At 44.8% G+C, this 19033-nt stretch overlaps 1 protein-coding gene across 1 annotated transcript in view; it reads left to right on the top strand.

The window, feature by feature from the left end:
• The first annotated feature begins 1480 nt into the window (after positions 1–1480).
• The window catches only part of LOC132885317 (copper chaperone for superoxide dismutase-like), a 104054-nt gene continuing 86501 nt past the window's right edge, over positions 1481–19033 (top strand). Inside the window, exons 1-3 of the mRNA XM_060919855.1 lie at positions 1481–1500; positions 1836–1875; positions 3084–3156. Coding sequence (XP_060775838.1) covers positions 1481–1500; positions 1836–1875; positions 3084–3156 — 133 coding nt within the window. The remainder of the gene's footprint in view (positions 1501–1835; positions 1876–3083; positions 3157–19033) is intronic.

Here is a 19033-nt window from a genome sequence, read left to right as displayed (position 1 = left end):
GCAGAGGTATGCAGGCTATAGGAACGAGTGATCTTGATGTACATCTCAGTGAGTACGCCGTGGGTCTCATGCGGGTACTTGATGAATACTGGACGAGACTAAATTCCAAAAAGCCTCCCATTCCTGAGGCACCCACTCACCCCTTTGAGGTAGGGGATAAAGTGTTGGTAAAGAAATTCGCTAAATTAGGCACTCCTCTAGAGGAACCGCCCTACAGTGAACCCACGGATGTGCTCGCTGTAACTCGAACGGCTGTACTAACTGACCTTTTTCCACAGTGGATTCATGCCAGTCGAATAAAGAAGGCTCCAATGTAATAGAAATCTATATTGTTGATGCTTAACAGGTTTTTGTGTTTCAGAAAGTTGCTGTGACAATAGCTGACGGCCTTTTCAGGGATCCCCTTTCCAGCATCCGGAGTGATCCGGTTTCGGCTGATCTACAAAGAGGGGATGGTCGGTGCGTCCCGCAGACTTCTGAACTGAGGAATCTGGAAGACACGTGAGCCTGGGCTACCTTCAACTATCTACATCCTGTGGACACAGAAAGAACAAAGTCAGTGACCAGTATGACTTTCCTTCTGGTATTGGTCTTAGCGCTTGGAGCAGGGAATCCCGCTCAAGCCAGCCACGAGGACAACGTTTTTTGGCGATTTGCCAATTGGACTGCTAAACAACATACTAATCAGTCTTGTTATGTCTGTCAATACGTTAGAGTCTAAACTGTAGTTATACTCTGTAAACAAAGTATAAAAGAGGGGATTGTAAGATTGTGTGTGTTCTCGTGCATAGCTGTCCTGAGCTTTATGACCCTTTCACACCCTGGTAAACGTGCATAATCGCGAGAACATACTCTTTTATTTTCTCTGTACCTTCTAGTTTCGCTGAAACCACATTCCTGGTTCCTCCTGTTCTAGGGGGTGTATGGTCTGCTCTTTCATGTATAATAAAAACGACTCCTTATCTGGCGAGTTGACCTTGTGCCCCCGAGCCCCTTACTTATCTTGTCACGCAAGCTTCTGATGTATATAAACCCTGCTCTTTCTGTGTATCGTTGAGCAGTGCTTGAATAAACCAGATTGATTTAACTCGTGTGGTTTGTTTTAACCCTGCTCCAGAGCGCTCTTACGTCAACGCATCTGAACTGAGACAGACACAGGTTCTAACAATACTGTTTGTGTTTCTTTATTTCAATTATTCTATTTTTTATTTATGAATATTTCGTCTATGTCCAGTTCTTATCTAGAGTGGTTATACTGTTTGTATTGTTTATTTCAATTATTCTATTTTTATTTGAGTGTTTAGTCTATGTCCAGTTCTTATCTAGAGTGGTTATACTGTTTGTATTGTTTATTTCAATTATTCTATTTTTTATTTATTGCATTGCCTGTTTGCACCGTGGGTCAGAGAGGACTGTAATTTCATCTGTGCTGTATGTCGAGCATGTACAGCATATTTGACAATAAAGTTGACTTGACTACATGCCTTACTGGAAGCACGAGTCAGTGTAATCTCAGGATGACTTTTGACTGCAGCATTAAAAACACTCACATACTCATCAATAAATAAAGCAATTGTAATTGTTGGCAAATGACTGTGGTATAAATGTGATATAAAACACATAAATACAGCAAAACGTGGTGTTGTAAGAAAAGAATGAAGTTGAGGGTGGAAACACTAACTCCACTTCACACCAGGACACATCACACCACCCAGTGGCTGATTATTTTCAGAGAACAGCATGCTTGTTTCTTGTGGTTTACATGTTCAGGGAGACTTTTATTGAGGTGTATTTTTTTTTTCTTCAGCAGTGGAATAAGACTCTTATTTTGAAAGGCGGAAGTCTGTAGAAATTCAAACAAATGGAGTTGCTAAAGTGAGCTCTTTCCTCTTGCTGTATCTGAATGATAAAATGCTGTGCAGTAATGAGCTTGTTAATGTGCAGTGTGTAGATTTACAGTGCAGGAATAACTCACACTCCTCTTTACTCAACTTATATAAGAGTCACTTTGCTCATCATCTCCTGCTCTATAGATTATTTGTTCTCTGTACACTTTAATGCCTTTTGCTATAAATATCATACTTCATTTTGCACTTCAATGTTAGACCTTTAGTGTTTGTATTTTGGATCATGAATGTTATTTTAGCTATAACGAGCTGTCTTTTCTATGGCTGAAACCTCAATAGCACCGTCTTCCCTCCATATGTTCACTTCATAGGGAACTAAGCAATGTTTTCTGCACCCTGTGTAGTGCACTACATGTCCAGTAGGGGGCCATTTGTTACTCCAGGAAACTTTAACCTTGATGTTCAATGGCCTCTTGGTTGTTTCTCTGACTAACGTCCTCCTCACACTGTGAGACATAATGGTACCAAATAAAGGTAAAATCAAGAGTGGATTAGCTTTTATTGTAAAGCTAGTAAAGGTCAAATTCTGTTCCTTAAATTATTTTAAAGCTACACTTTAGTCATGTTTCCAGGTAAATGATGCATGTTAAAGCTAAAGGTACAAAAGATGTACGCTTGGTGGTACCACAACAGCACCATGGAAAAGTACACTTTGGTACCTTTCCTAATGACCGTGTACCCTGTCACTACCATTAGGTGGAATGTCTCCTCTAGTCAGAGTCAGGGTTCTGCCTGATTTGTCCCAGTTTTTAAAGCTCTTTGTTCTTCATAATGCTGTTTATTTAGGTCTGTTCTCTAACAGGAACAGGTGGATTTATACTGAGCTCATGTGACATTTCTGAACTCCATTCTACTCATTATGTGACTTTGGATGGCACCTCAATTCATTTCAGTGTTTCACAGAAATGGGGTGAATACTTACGCAGTCACAACTTTTCCTATTTTTATTTGTAAATATTTTTGCAAACTATATTGATTTTTTTCACCTCTCCACTTCAATATTTTGTTTATATTCGTGACATTCCCAATAATGTTCGTTTCAGTTCAGGATGTAGCATTTAGAAAATGTGGGGGAATCTAAAGGGGATGAATACTTATGCAAGGTACTGTGTAGTTTACTAGCTGATTAACAAATGAAATAAAGTTTGTGATTTTTAACTGTCTCCCTGTTTTCAGTTGGAGTTTGCGGTGCAGATGAGCTGTGAGAGCTGTGTATGGGCCGTAAAAGATGCACTTGAAAAACAGCCCGGTGAGTTAATGAAGGAGTAAATATTCACATTCAAATTTGCTACAAGCTCCCGAATCAGAGAAATAAACATGTCTAAAAATAGAAAATAAAATCGTCTGAAAAAAAGAATAAATAAAATAAATTTAAGTAAAAGCAAAATGAAGTGATTTTATATACAACGATTCCTATATACATATATTGCACCTGATTTAAGGATACAGGGTAAGACAGTGTACCACAGTTATACAGTGGCATTGTACAGCTTGACTGCAACAGGTAGGAATGATTTCCTTTGTCTCTCAGATGTGCAGTGTGGAAGAATCAGCCATTTACTGAATGTGCTCCTGTGGCTGATCAGCTCCTCATGTAGAGGGTGGGAAGGACAGTCTAAGATTGTTTTTATTTTGGATAGTGTCCTCCAGCGCCACTGTCAGAGAGTCCATTTCCATGCCTACAACATGGCCGGCCTTCCTGATGATCTTATTGAGTCTGTTATTGTCCTTCACCTTCGAGCCGCTGCCCCAGCAGATGACAGCGTACAGGATGGCACTGGCCACCACAGACTCATAGAACATCTGTAGCATCATTCGGCAGATGACGCGGTACGCGGTGGTCCGGACTACCGTTGTGGTCCGGACCACGCCGTTTTCAGGTGTGGTCCGGACCACCAAGTTCAGAAGACAAATAAATTTTAAATTTTCAGCTACTTCTTCCCCTAATTTAGAATAAATTCTTTCCTTTGCCCTTTCTTCTGTTGCTTTGTAGTCTCTAGCACATTTTTTCTTATTCCTTAGAAGCTGTTCATAACCACCCTGAGACATAATGACGAAAGTTGGTAAAATTATTTTTCACTTCCCTCGTGGCAGCTCCCGCTTTTTTACATGCGTTAGAACTGGTATCTTTTATTGCGCGTGTGTTTTACGCATGCATTTCTCTTCCGGTTTGAGAAAAAATAACAAATGATGTACGACTTTGTAAAAAAACTCGTATTAAATGACAAACACAGTATGATTTTGGTAAGTTTTTATTTATATCGTAATATAATACAGCATACGGTGAACCGGACCACAATCCAGGAAAAATAATTAATTAATGCCCTCGTTTTGTATGGAAAATACGGTGATCCGGACCACCGCGTACCGCGTCAGATGTTGAAGGACCTCAGCCATCTCAGAAAATAGAGACGGCGCTGGCCCTTTTTGTATACCATGTCCACGTTTTTGGACCAGTCCAGTTTATTATCCAAGTACATCCCCAGGTACTTCTATTCCTCCACCACGTCCACACTGACCCCTTGGATGTTAATAGGGTTCACTGGAGCCCTGATTCTCTTCAGATCAACCACCAGTTCTTTCGTCTTCATCACGTTGAGCTGTAGGTGGTTCTTCCTGCTCCACGTGACAAAGTTGTCCACCACCGTCCTGTACTCGCTCTCATCACCACCAGTCCAACCACTGCAGCGTCATCAGAAAATTTCTGGAGGTGGCAGGTCTCCGTGCAGTAGTTGAAATCAGTGGTGTGGAGAGTGAAAAGGAAAGGAGAAAGGACAGTCCCTTGCGGAGCCCCGGTGTTGCTGATCACTCTGTCCGTCACACAGCACTGCAAGTGCACATATTGTGGTCTGCCAGTCAAATAATCCACAATACAGGACACCAGTTCTTCTACATATGTTCTTCTACATATGGCAGGGATCCCAGACGTCTGCTATTTAGTGGAATTCCGCTATTTTCTAGCGAAAGTGTTTTTTTTTTTAATCTCTTGTATATCCATTAAAAATATGTTTAAGTAAAATGACCAGCAGAATACATTCTGATTTGGTTTGCTTGTTTAGCGATGTTTTCGTTGGCTTCGTTTGTTCTCGTTGACATTCAGGAACACTCGGAAGTTAAATTGATGTAAATACCGCGAGCAGTGTTGCCAGATTGCGCGGTTCTCCGCCCAGTTGGGGGGTTTCAAGTGCATTTTGGCGGGTTTTGAACATATTTTGGGCTGGAAAACGTCAGGAGTATCTGACAACACTGACCGCGAGACTGTACGCGATAGAACAAGAAAACAATATGGCTGTGCCCATTTGCTAGAAAACATGTTTTAACTCCGTTCGTGCTTTTGTTTCTAATGCGTTGAACTTAATTCAGAGTACTGCAGGAACATCAGAAAAGCAGAAGGAAAGATCAGAGAAACAAAAGCAGAGAAAACTGGAGGAAAGACGTTTGCACCCCAGAAAAGAGCATTAAATTCCTTTGCAGTGAAACCTTTCAAAAAGAGAGGTTTAAATCAAATATCTCCAGTATTTGCTGTACATATGTATATATCTAATATTACTGAATCATTGATTTCTGCTCATATTCATGATTTTTGAAAAATGAATGTGGCTTATATTAGACTAGTTTTGACATTAACTTGAAACAAAAAAAAATAAACAAATGAGATGAACTATGGATACTATTGTTATAACAAAAGTGGAATATTTAGGCAAGTATATTCTTCAAAGCTACATTTTCGTCTAATTTTTATAATTTTTTTTTGCCACTTATGTCATTGATTACAAAATATGGCATCAAATAGATACACATTATGGTTAAATTCTGTTGCTTTTCTATGTTAAATCTATGTAAAAAATGTGTTCTATAGCATCTTTAAATGTTAAAATCTCAACAGCTTCAGGCAGCCCCCTTGACCCCTGCTGATAGTTTCTCATCTCATTATCTCTAGCCGCTTTATCCTTCTACAGGGTCGCAGGCAAGCTGGAGCCTATCCCAGCTGACTACGGGCGAAAGGCGGGGTACACCCTGGACAAGTCGCCAGGTCATCACAGGGCTGACACATAGACACAGACAACCATTCACACTCACATTCACACCTACGGTCAATTTAGAGTCACCAGTTAACCTAACCTGCATGTCTTTGGACTGTGGGGGAAACCGGAGGAAACGGACACGGGGAGAACATGCAAACTCCGCACAGAAAGGCCCTTGCCGGCCACGGGGCTCGAACCCGGACCTTCTTGCTGTGAGGCGACAGCGCTAACCACTAGCCTACACCACTGTGCCGCCCGGTGATAGTTTCTTACATTCCTCTATTTTTTTCAATTACTGCTGGGATCCCTGATATGGAACACATGTGGATGGGAAAAGCGTGCAGCAGAGTCGAGTTGTTGATTTAATCTGACGATTTTTGGGACTCGACAGAAACAAACCCGGAGAGTTGTGACGGATGGTCAGTGCTGATCAAACCTTCAAAGAGGGAATTACGACTACAAACTACTAATGCAATTCTCCAGTTGTACAGGTACGCACTTTATGTTGTTATCAAATATCAGTGGATCAACAAACTAACCTTGGTCATCGCCTTTGCCCCCTGGGTGTTGTTGGATGCGGAGTGCCTGCCCAGATTTCTGAGGCCTGTCTGGAGACCTCCACAGCTGGGACTTCGGGGCCTTGCTCGAATGGAGCCGATCTCCACTGCAATCAGCTCAGCCAACGATGCACCTCTGGTCATGAGACCCCAGTGAGGGCAGGTCGGCGAGACAGTACGCGGCCTAGCAATGATATTGCTGGCGCATTGACTGCTTGCACCGCACTGATTCACTCATGCGGTTCTAATAAAACCTCTGTTCCAAATCCGAGTACCACCATAGACAAAAAATGTAATTAAAATATTCCATCCATGCTGAAGGGAACCACGCGTGTGAAGTGTCTAAATCCTGCGATCTACAAAAACCGGAAATGGAAACTTTTCCACACTGTCAACCACTCCAGAATCATCTGGGATCCCAAATCAAAACCCAAGGGTATCTTGGGTGGTCATCTGAATGTTAGAAGCCTTAACTCAAAAGCTGATGAAATTCACCATCTTTTATTAGACTCCAACCTAGACTTCTTGTGTTTAACTGAAACGTGGCTCAGTAAAAACTCACCTGCATCCGTAGATGTTCCAGGTTACAATGTCTTCAGGAAAGATAGAGTGGGTTCTAAAGGTGGTGGAGTTTTAATATTTGTATTCAATGTCATGAAATTTCATGGTCATGCAGTGAACAGCTGGAATGCATTGGGCTAAATTTTACTCTCTCCTCAAATATGTCATTCTCTTTGATTGCACTTGTAGCAACTCGGATGGGTGGGGGGAGCACAGAAGGACGGCAGGCCAGAACTGAGTTCACAAACACGTTTATTATAGCTTTTCAGCCTTAACTATATTTTGATATATACACACACGCACCAGTCGTCTGGTTGGGGAGCGACCCCTTTCTGCTCTCGCTCTCTTCCTTAAATAGGGCGCCGTCACTGGGGAAGACATACAAACATTAATCAACCTCAGGTGTAGTGATTCTGCCACTTACCTTCCCCGACTCCACCCTCCGGTCACAGACTGACGATTGGCCATGCCCCCACTGCCACATACCTGTACCCCCACCGCCTGACTCAAGCCGGGCAGCCGTCCGGCCCGCAGCTGACCCCCCCCCCCCCCCCCGACGGGAGAGGAAGTCTGCCACGACCATCTGCGCCCCCGGCCTGTGGACCACCTTGAAGTTAAAGGGTTGGAGTGCCAGATACCAATGGGTGATCCACGCGTTGGCATCTTTCATGCGGTGGAGCCACTGGAGGGGCGCATGGTCCGAACAGAGGGTGAAAGGGCGCCCCAGCAGGTAGTAACGGAGGGCGAGGACTGCCCACTTGATGGCCAGGCACTCCTTCTCTATGGTGCTGTAGCGCTCCTCACGCACCGACAGCTTTCGACTAATATATAGTACTGGGCCATCCTCCACCTCCTGGGACAAAACAGCCCCCAGCCCTCTGTCCGACATGTCTGTCTGCAATATAAAAGGGAGAGAAACGTCAGGGGAGTGTAGCAGTGGCCCCCTACACAGTGCAGCCTTTACTTCAGAAAAAGCCCACTGGCATTGCTCCATCCACTGGACCGGATCTGGTACCCCCTTTTTAGTGAGATCAGTCAGCGGGCTGGTGACGTCCGAATAATTAGGTATAAACCTACGATAGTAGCCAGCCAGCCCCAGGAACTGTCTCACCCCCTTTTTGGTCTTGGGCCTCGGGCAGGCCGCAATCACTGCAGTCTTGTTAATTTGGGGACGCACCTGCCCATTGCCCAAGTGGAAGCCCAGATACCATACTTCCACCCGCCCAATCGCACACTTCTTCGGGTTGGCTGCGAGACCCACCCGCCTCAGCGACCTAAGGACGGCCCTCAGGTGTTGTAGATGCCGCGTCCAGTCATTACTATAAATAATGATGTCGTCAAGGTACGCGGCAGCATAGGTGGCGTGGGGGCGGAGGACCCTATCAATCATCCGCTGAAACATCGCGGGCGCCCCAAACAGCCCAAAAGGAAGTGTGACGAACTGGTATAAGCCGAACAGTGTGGAAAAGGCCGTTTTTTCTCGGGATAATGGAGTCAAGGGGATCTGCCAATAACCCTTTGTTAAATCCAGTGTCGAGTAAAAGTGAGCTGTGCCTAGCCGATTGAGCAACTCATCAATACGAGACATTGGGTACGCATCGAATTTAGACACCGCGTTGACTTTCCTATAGTCCACACAGAACCGGACCGACCTGTCGGCCTTGGGTACCAAGACCACCGGGCTGCTCCAGTCACTGTGGGACTCCTCGACGATGCCCATTTCGAGCATGGCCTCGAATTCTTCCCGAACCACTTTTTTCTTGTGTTCGGGTAGCCTGTAAGGGCGGCTACGCACTACCACCCCCGGGGGCGTCTCAATGTGGTGCTCTATGAGGTTGGTGCGGCCGGGCAGGGGCGAGAATACGTCTGAAAACTCGGTCTGTAACTGGGCAACCTCCGTGAGTTGGGTCGGGAAGAGGTGGTCTCCACAGGGGACCGGAGAGGTACGCGATGCCAATGTTCCCTTTTGAACCTCCGGCTCCAGCTCCGCCTTCTCCGGAACCACTGACACCAATGCCACGGGGACCTCCTCGTTCCAGAGTTTGAGCAGATTGAGGTGGTAAACTTGTAATGCCCCACCCCTGTCCGTTCGCCTCACCTCATAGTCAATGTCCCCGACTCGCCGTGTGACCTCAAAGGGTCCTTGCCACTTGGCGACTAATTTGGAGCTCGATTTGGGCAACAGTACGAGCACTTTATCTCCCGGTGCGAACTCCCTGAGGCGCATACCCTTGTCGTACAGGCGGGTTTGTCGTTCTTGGGCCTGCTGCAAATTCTCCTGTGTTAGGTGGGTGAGTGTGTGGAGTTTTGCGTGCAGGTCAATAACGTATTGGATTTCATTTTTACTCGGTGAAGTTCCCTTCTCCCAATTTTCCCGCAGCACATCTAGAATGCCGCGTGGCTTACACCCATATAACAATTCAAACGGGGAGAACTCTGTGGAGGCTTGGGGGACCTCTTGCACTGAAAACAACAAGGGTTCGAGCCACTTATCCCAATTATGTGCGTCCTCACTTACGAATTTTTTAATTATATTTTTGAGGGTGCGATTGAACTGTTCAACTAAACCGTCTGTTTGTGGGTGATAAACGCTGGTGCGGATCGGCTTAATACCCAACAACCTATACAGTTCCTTTAGTGTACGTGACATAAACGCGATGCCTTGATCAGTCAGAATCTCTTTCGGGATTCCAACTCGGGAGATAATGCGGAAGAGCGCCTCCGCAATACTGCATGCTGAGATATTGCGAAGAGGCACTGTTTCCGGGTATCGTGTTGCATAGTCCACCAGAACTATATAAAGCGGTACCCTTGTGTTGACCGATCTAATGGCCCGACGAGATCCATCCCAATTCTTTCGAACGGGGTCTCAATTAATGGGAGAGGGCACAAAGGCGCTTTTGGAATGGCTGCTGGATTTACTAACTGGCATTCGCGGCACGCCGTACACCACGTACGGACATCGCCGCGAATCCCTGGCCAATAGAACTGGGCCATTATTCGGGCTAGTGTTTTATCCTGCCCTAAGTGTCCAGCCATGGGATTAAAGTGAGCCGCCTGGAATACCAATTCCCAGCGGCTCTTCGGAATCAAAAGCTGCGTGACTTGCTCTTTAGTTTGAGTGTCCTGCAGCACTCGGTATAATCTATCCTTCATAATCGCGAAGTAGGGGAAGGACGGGGTGGCGTTTGGCTGGAGCATTTGACCATCGATTACTCTCACTTGGTCAAATGCATGCCGCAGAGTCTCGTCTCGCGACTGCTCTAATAGAAAATCCGCGAGGGATTCCCCAAGAGAGAGAGGAGGGGCCGGCAGCTCCTCACTCTGACGCGGAGCTGACGTAGACGGCTCTATGACAGCTGCTCCTGCCAATGTGACACCGGGACCTCCCCTTATTAAACTATGGCAGGACCCACTCTTCACTAGGTGATTCATTAATTCCCCAAGTCCCGGCCAATCCGTCCCCAAAATTATTGAGTGGGTAAGGTGAGGATTAGCCGCTGCCTTCACTATAAATTTTTCCCCTCAAAAAAAAAATGTGGACTGACACTAAAGGGTAGCTGTGAACATCCCTGTGAACACACAACACCTTCACCAATTGTGCTCCCCCCAATGCCTCGTCTTGCACCAGGTTTTGGTGGATTGAGGTCTGATTACAACCTGAATCCACCAACGCCTGATATGTATCCCCTTGGATACTCACCGGTATGCAATACGCTCCGGCCCGATCGAGGGCGGCTCCTGGCTCGTCGGGGATCCGAACCTCCGCGCCCACCTCCATTACCGAGCACTGCTGTTGGAGGTCGCCCGGCTCCCTGCAGCGCCAGCAAACCGGCCCGGGCTTCCTCTCTGCACTGGTGCTCTGGGGCTCACTCACCTGAGGGGGGGGAGAGACAGACACAGACGGGAGAGACGGGAGGGCACCGCGGGTGCAGCGGGCTGGCTGGGGTGGGGCCGGCCCCCACCTCCGCAGTGGGGGAACGGGGCGAGGACGAGACACAGGAGGAGAGGGAGAAGGAGAGAGAGAGAGGAGAAGAGGTTGTCTGCTGTCCTGCCGTCGGGTCCTCCGCTAGCTCGATTGCCTGATCCAGCAACGCCGGGCGGTGGCACTGGACCCTACTCTGCAGCTCCGGCTGGTAGACGCACAATGAACTGCTCCAGCGCCACCTGGTCGATGATCCCCTCGGCGTCGCGGTTGTCGGCCCTCAACCACCGCCCGCAGGCGTCCCAGAGTTGCTGGCCAAACGCGAACGGCCAGCCGACTTCCTCCAAGCGCAAAGTGTAGAAGCGCTGCCGTTGTTGCTCGGGGGTGCATCCCACATGCTGGAGGACGGCCTGGCGAAGGTCCGCATAGGCCAGCCGGCGGTCGGCGGGGAGCTGTAGCGCGGCCAGCTGCGCCTCTCCCGTTAGCAGGGGGGGGAGGCGCACCGCGCGCTGTTCCATCAGCCACCCCGAGGTCTCTGCAGCCTGTTCAAAGAGCGTGAGGAAGGCCTCGGGGTCGTCCTGCGGGCCCATCTTTGTCAGGGTGAAGGGGGACGGTCCCGCGGCGGTGGACCCCGCTGACGCGAGGAGGTGCCGGAACGCCTGTCACTCTTCCTGCTAAGCCAGCACCAGTGCCTCGAACCGCTGTTTCTGTTCCCTCCAGAGGGTGACTAGTGCCTGGTGCTGGCTTTGCTGGGCTGTGGCGAGGGCGTGGACCAGCTCGGCAAAGGGGGAGGACTCCATGGGGCTGTTTTCTCCTGCGCTCCGTCCCGGGTTTCAGCACCACTGTAGCAACTCGGATGGGTGGGGGGAGCACAGAAGGACGGCAAGCCAGAACTGAGTTCACAAACACGTTTATTATAGCTTTTCATCCTTAACTATACTTTGATATATACACACACACACACACACACACACACACCAGTCGTCTGGTTGGGGAGCGACCCCTTTCTGCTCTCGCTCTCTTCCTTAAATAGGGTGCCGTCACTGGGGAAGACACACAAACACATTAATCAACCTCAGGTGTAGTGATTCTGACACTTACCTTCCCTGACTCCACCCTCTGGTCACAGACCGCCGCTTGGCCACGCCCCCACTGCCACAGCACTATATCGCCCCCTTCCTCTAAAAATTCCTTTTATGAAAACCTTGAAATAATTTTAAAGGAGTGCAATCTCAACAAAGATGTGATAATCATGGGAGATTTTAATATAAATTGGGAGGAGAAATCATCAAGGAAAATGCTTAAACAGATTGCCAATGTTTCTGATCTCACTCAGTTAGTAAATGGGCCCACTAGAGTAACAAATTCATCCCAAACTCAAATAGACCTAATATTTAGTAATAAACCAGAGAGGATCATCAAAACTTTCAACATGCTCACTGGAGTATCAGACCACAATATGACTCTCATAGCTAGGAAATTAACCGAAAAACGGTTTACTCCACTAGTTCAAGAGGAGGTAACTGCTAATATCCCTAAAAATAGATATGAGAGTTTTAAAATAGCTGTTCAGAGCATTAACTGAGCTTTTTGCCATTGCTATGGAGCCCTTCTCTATAGCTATCAGAAATTCACCCTCATTCCTGGGGATAACCCATAGGGGCATTGAATACAGGCTTGTGTTGTATGCAGATGACTTGCTTTTGTACGTTACTGATCCTCTTTCTCAACTACCCAAAATTCTGTCTTTATTACAAAACTTTGGCTCTTTTTCTGGGTACAAGCTCAATCTACAAAAGAGTGAATGTCTCCCTATAAACTCAAAGGCTCTCTTGCTTTCTCAGTCTGACCTACCATTTCATCTGAATAACTGTAGCATCAAGTACTTGGGAATAACTGTTACTCGTACACTGTCTGCTTTATTAGATGCAAATTTTACCCCCCTACTTAGCCATATGAGGGCTGCTTTCCAGAGGTGGCGTAATCTGCCCCTGTCTATGCCTGGTAAAATTAATGCAGTTAAGATGAACATTCTTCCAAAATTTCTATATCTTTTTCAATGCATTCCTTTATTTTTGCCAAAATCATATTTTAAATCTATTGATCAAGCTGTCATTTTCTTAATACGGGGAGGAAAGACTCCTAGGATTAGGAAGTCCCTCTTGCAGCAGTGCTCACTCAGTGGAGAACTCTCATTGCCAAATTTTATGTATTATTACTGAGCAGCAAATATCCATAAATTTCTGTTTTGGGTACATAACCCCCAAACCCTGTGGTGCCAACTTGAGTTGAGGTCTTGTGTGTCATCCTCTCTTCCTGCTCTTCTCTTCTCATCACTCCCGACATCTCCCTCTCGTTACACAGATAACCAAATTATCTGTACCTCCTTGAAAATTTATCATCAATTTAGGTGCCATTTTAAGTCATACTCTCCCTCTACTCTTATGCCTATAACCCGCAATCATCTTTTTCCACCTTCTCTTTTAGACCCTGCATTTCGCTTGTGGGAGAGAAATGGCATACAGACGTTCAACGAATTATACACAAGCAGAGTTTTTGGTAGCTTCACAGATCTATCAGCTTCACATGATTTGCCCAAAACACATTATTTAGATATTTTCAAATTAGGCATTGTGTCTTAAATATTTTTTCTGACTTCCCCTCTCTACCCTCTAAGCAGTCATGGGAAGATTTCTTTAAACTCAAACCCAATCAGAGGTCACTTGTTTCCCAAATTTATCAAGGTCTTCTGTCATTTAACACAGAGCACTGCTCTAAAAGCTGTGCTGTCTGGGAGCAGGAGCTGGGCATAGAGTTTGAGGAAGATTTCTGGGAGAGAGCCATTAACAGAATACGTCATTCTTCATCATGTGCCCGTTTGGGCTTGATTCAATTTAAAATTGTGCAAAGATTGCATCTGTTGAGTTCAAGGCTATCAAAAATATACCCTGACATTGAGGACACCTGTTTGAAGTGTGGAGGCACACCTTGCCACTTGACTCGTATGTTTGCGTTATGCCCCAAACTTGAATATTACTGGAATTCCATCTTTAAAATCCTCCCAGAAATATTAGGAATCATTCTGGAACCATGCCCTCTTGTAGCCATATTTGGTGTTTCACCCAGCCCACATGTCCTCAGCAAGACCCATGCAAATGCTGTGCCCTTCGCCACCCTATTGGCTAGGTGTATAATTCTACTTACGGTAACTGGAAGTCACCACAGCCTCCTCTTCTATCTGTTTGGTTGGAAGACCTCATGTTTTTCTTAAAATTAGAGAAAGTCAAATTTACTCTATGTGGGGACACAAGTAGATTCTTCAAGCACTGGAGTCCTTTTACAGAATACTGACTTACAAACACTCCCATGATCTAGTATGTTTAAGACTACTTTCCAACCCACCAACTTTTAACTGTTCTCCTTCTATACCAGCCTAGTACTTAGGATATATATCTATTCTCCTCAATGGTACTGTAAAGTCTTCCTATTCTTCACTTTAGGGCCTCTATAGACCCCTTCGCAGTAAACGTCATTCATACGTAAGAGGAAATTGCGTGTGCAGCCTGTACCCAAAAAAGACTCAGCGACGGTAGAAACGAGAAGAAATATTTGGAAGAAATGCCTAGTTGTTGTGTTGTCGGGTGTCAGAATCGTAGCAGTGATGGGGTTAAAATGTACAGAATTCCAGCAGGATCTCACCCATTCCAAAAAAATCGCCGACGTCTATGGCTACAAGCCATCAAACGTGTAGACTGGGATGAAAGCACCATCAAAAATGCACGGGTTTGCAGCGCCCACTTCATCACAGGTAAGATCAGGCTATTTATTAAATCTTTCTTTTTTATTCTTTCTAGTCTTCATTTATTGATGTAGCAAAATACTTTGGTAACGTTTGTCTGATTAGCTGGGTCATAGTTACGCAATGTAATGAATATTGTTAGCATCATCAATTTCAGTGTAAAACACGTTCTGTACATGCCCGCACATAACATAATATGCGTCTAAAGACTTGTAGGCACGAAGTTTTTCGTGGGTGTACACCGAAGTCTTGTCAATAAGGTACGAGTATATATCTGGCCGTTGTATACCAGGGAACTTACTAACATCGTCCGTCCACTCTTTAATTAAATATGGATCCGGTAGGCGATGTCCACTTGTTAGAGTTAACTTATTTATGTAGCATTCTTGATCTTGTAACGACAATTGTTTTGCATAATCTGACAGCTCATAATGCTGGTCTATGGGCAGCACCATTGTTTCTGAGTCCAGGCTGCGCGCGCATCCTGGCAACGGTTGGTTTGTTTACAAACATGCGAAGGGGTCTATTACTCTTTTGTTATGATGTTATCACAAATACACCATAACTGATTGTTATGCAGACAACCACCAAGGATCTGGCCACCAGTGTCCCTTTTTTTTTAAAATATTTTTGGGTGTGTATTTATTCTTTACAGTTTTTTTGCTTTGTTTTTATTTTTTTGCTCTCCGTTAATGTTTAAGATGTCCTTGCTTGTGATTTGTGTGCCTGTGATGTATTTGTATGCCTGTTTTGTGAAGGGATGAGAATGGTTGGGTGGGAGTTTGTGCTCTTTGACTTTCATATGAATGTTTGGACTGTAAAACTTTATATTTGTGCTTTAAAAATGAATAAATAAACCTTGACCTAAAAATAGTGACAAAGATTTAAATAAAAAATGTAACTTTAAAAGCCACTGAATTCTTAATAGTGAAAATTAAAGACTATTACATTCATAATATTGAAATAGATACAGCTGAAAGCCACATCTGTATTTATTTATTTTGAATTAACATCCTTGAAATTCATGTTGTCTTTTTCAGTGTTCCGAGATTCATGTTTTAAAATTCAGATTTAAAAAAAATCAAATATCGGGATTCAAATATATTTTTTCAGTGATCACAAATTCAGACAGAATAATTCAGTTTTAAGATCTTCAGAAATCTTCATTCATGTTACTGATTTCAGTGTTCAGATTCAACCAGTCAGATTCAGTCTGCAAAATTCAACTCTATAAATATTCAAGTTTAACATCAGGAACATCTGATTCCTGTTTGTACTTTTCATTCATTCATTCATTCATTCATTCATTCTGTGTGTGTGTGTATTTAAATTCTGTTAATGTCATTATTATAAAGACTTTTAGGGGCACCAGCAGCTTTAGTCAGCTCTAGTCAGGAGCCAGTGCGCCGGACATAGCAGGTAATCTTAGGGTCCTAGGCAAGCACAGGTTCTCAAAGATAGTTGTCCATGCAGGAGCTAATGATGTATGCCTTCATCAGTCTGAGGTTACTAAGAGTAACTTTGTAGAGGTGTTTAAATTAGTGAAGGCAATGTCTGATGCTGTAGTATGCTCTGGCCCCATCCCAATGCGGCGTGGCGATGTAGCTTACAGCAGGTTATGGTCACTGAACTGCTGGTTGTCCAGGTGGTGCTCTGAAACAGTGTGGGCTTTATAGATAATTGGGCTAATTTTGAGGGCACTGCTGGTCTGTTAGGGCGGAATGGTATCCATCCCACTCAGGAAGTTGCTGCTCTCATTTCTTGCAGCATAGGTCATAGTCTCAGAACAGGTCTAGTTAATTTCTGACAATCCAGAGCCAAGGCCAGGGAGTAGACGGGCAGGCTAAGCCGACTGTCTGCTAGCTGCACAGAGTCATCACTCAGGGTCCACTACATCGAGACTGTGTCTGTTCCCCGAGCTAAACAAAAAAGTAAAAATACTCAGAGTGTTTGTTCCAGTAACCTAATCAATATAAAATTACGTCATACTAACTGTACAGCTGCTGCCAGCACCTTTGATCTAAAGGTGGAGCTATTAAATATTAGATCTCTTACATCTAAAGCACTAATGGTTAATGAACTTATTACTGATCAGGAGTTTAATGTACTTTGTTTAACTGAAACATGGATTAAGCCAAATAAATATATAGCATTAAATGAAGCTAGTCCTCCTGGATACAGTTATATACACCAGCCTCGTCTAACTGGCAGAGGAGGAGGCATCGCGGTTATTTATAACGATTATCTAGGTGTAACACACAAACCTGGTTATAAATTTAATTCATTTGAAGTTCTTCATACACATATAATGTATGTAGCCTCGGAAAACAAGTCTACCCAGGTAATTCAGTTACTTATTATTTACAGGCACCCGGGGCCATATTCTGAGTTTCTTTCTGAATTTGCAGATTTTATCTCAGACCCGGTTATTTCCTTAGACAAAGCTTTAGTTATCGGAGATTTTAATATTCACTTCGATAACCCAGAAGACCCTTTGAAAACAGCGTTTGTGTCCATTTTAGATTCAGTAGGGATTAATCAGAATGTCATAGGACCGACCCATAATGGTGGTCACACCTTCGATCTAATACTAATATTTGGGCTAAACGTAGAAAATATAGTCATACTTCCACAGTCTGAAGTTATTGCAGATCATTATCTCATTTCATTCAAAATATGTCTGAGTAATAATATATGCACCTCACCATACTACTGTATTAAATGTACTTTCATGTCAACTACTGCACAGAGCTTTATAAATGATCTCCCAGAGTTATCAACTTTGACTGGGTCACTGTCAGCCCCTGCAGAACTCGATCAGGCAACTGAATGCTTAGAGTCAACGTTCCGCTACACCGGGGGTGGCCAACCCGCGGCTCGCGAGCCGCATGCGGCTCTTTGCCCGGTGTCATGCGGCTCTTACGTTCATATCAAAGTTTGTGTTTTTTTTTTTTATGTGCGTGTGCGCTTTGCTTGGTTTCAGTATGGTATTTTCGTCAAATGCATCTTCGCTTTGCTTGGGTATGTTACGGTATTTTCAGGTCATGTCAAATGCGCATGTGCGTGAGATACGCTACGTTCACACTGCAAGGCTTAATGCTCAATTCCGATTTTTTTGTGAGGTCGTTCACATTAACAAATATATGCGACTTGTATGTGATCCTCAGTATGAACGAAAAGCGACCTAAAAGTGTTCCGCATGCGCACTGCAGGATACGACGACGTCACACGCAGTGAGCATGGCCAGTGTTTACGGAAGTAAAACCGCCCGGTTGCGGTATGACTCATCCAATCTAGCTTGAATAGCTGCATCCCCCCAAATGGAAATCAGCTCCCTAACCTCTGCGTCCTTCCATTGAGAAGATTCAGAACCTTCACAGCCCGAAGCGTCCCTCGCATTGATGTCATGCGCAGGGGCGCAGATACGTTTTTTGAACTGGGGGGGACAAAAAACTGAGGGGGACAAAGCTGCCAGCAAACCAACCCCAACCCCGATATGCCTGTCAAACTTGTTGTTAGTAACCATAGCAACCAAGCTCGAGCTCGCAACCTGTGCAGTCTGCGCAGCTCAACCAACCGAATATCAGTCTTTGTTTTGTTTTATGTGAGTTGTTGCAACTATGTATACACTGCTGTGCACCTCAATAAACCGAATGGTAATTAGTCTTTTGATTTTTCCGTGAGGTTTGCCTTATGCAAAGAAAGACAGCATAGACGTTTTTTCCTCCCTATAAGTGGGGGGGACCGAACGAGGTGAATTTAAATATGACTCGTCCCACCCTCTATCTGCGCCCGTGATTATGCGCCATGTTGTTGTAACTTTTTTGAGAGACCCGCCGCCTACTTCAGCGCAGAATAGTGACGTTTGTGACTTGCTGATGACGTGTAAGTCGGATGAATGCGACCTGGCGGTTCAGACTGAAGTCGCATATGAAAAGAGCGGATAGGAATCGGAATTAGGACCACATATCCAAACGGCCTGGGTCGGATTTGAAAAAATCGGATCTGTGTCGTTCATATTGTCAATAAAAGATCGGATACAGGTCACATATGGGCGAAAAGATCGGATTTGAGTCACTTCAGCCTGCAGTGTGAACGTAGCCTTTATCGCTAAGTTTTTGGGCAAGGTGTATCTTGTGTCAAGTAGCCTCTCAAAATGGCAATGAAAAAATGCACAGCAAAACTAAAATATGAAGACGAACATAGGACATTTTTAACAGAGTAGGAGAGTTTATACTTTTTTGTTGAACGTAATGGCA

This window comes from Neoarius graeffei, chromosome 1, assembly GCF_027579695.1.
Source record: "Neoarius graeffei isolate fNeoGra1 chromosome 1, fNeoGra1.pri, whole genome shotgun sequence".
Lineage (NCBI taxonomy): Eukaryota > Metazoa > Chordata > Actinopteri > Siluriformes > Ariidae > Neoarius > Neoarius graeffei.
This window is presented reverse-complemented; position numbering and strand designations above follow the sequence as displayed.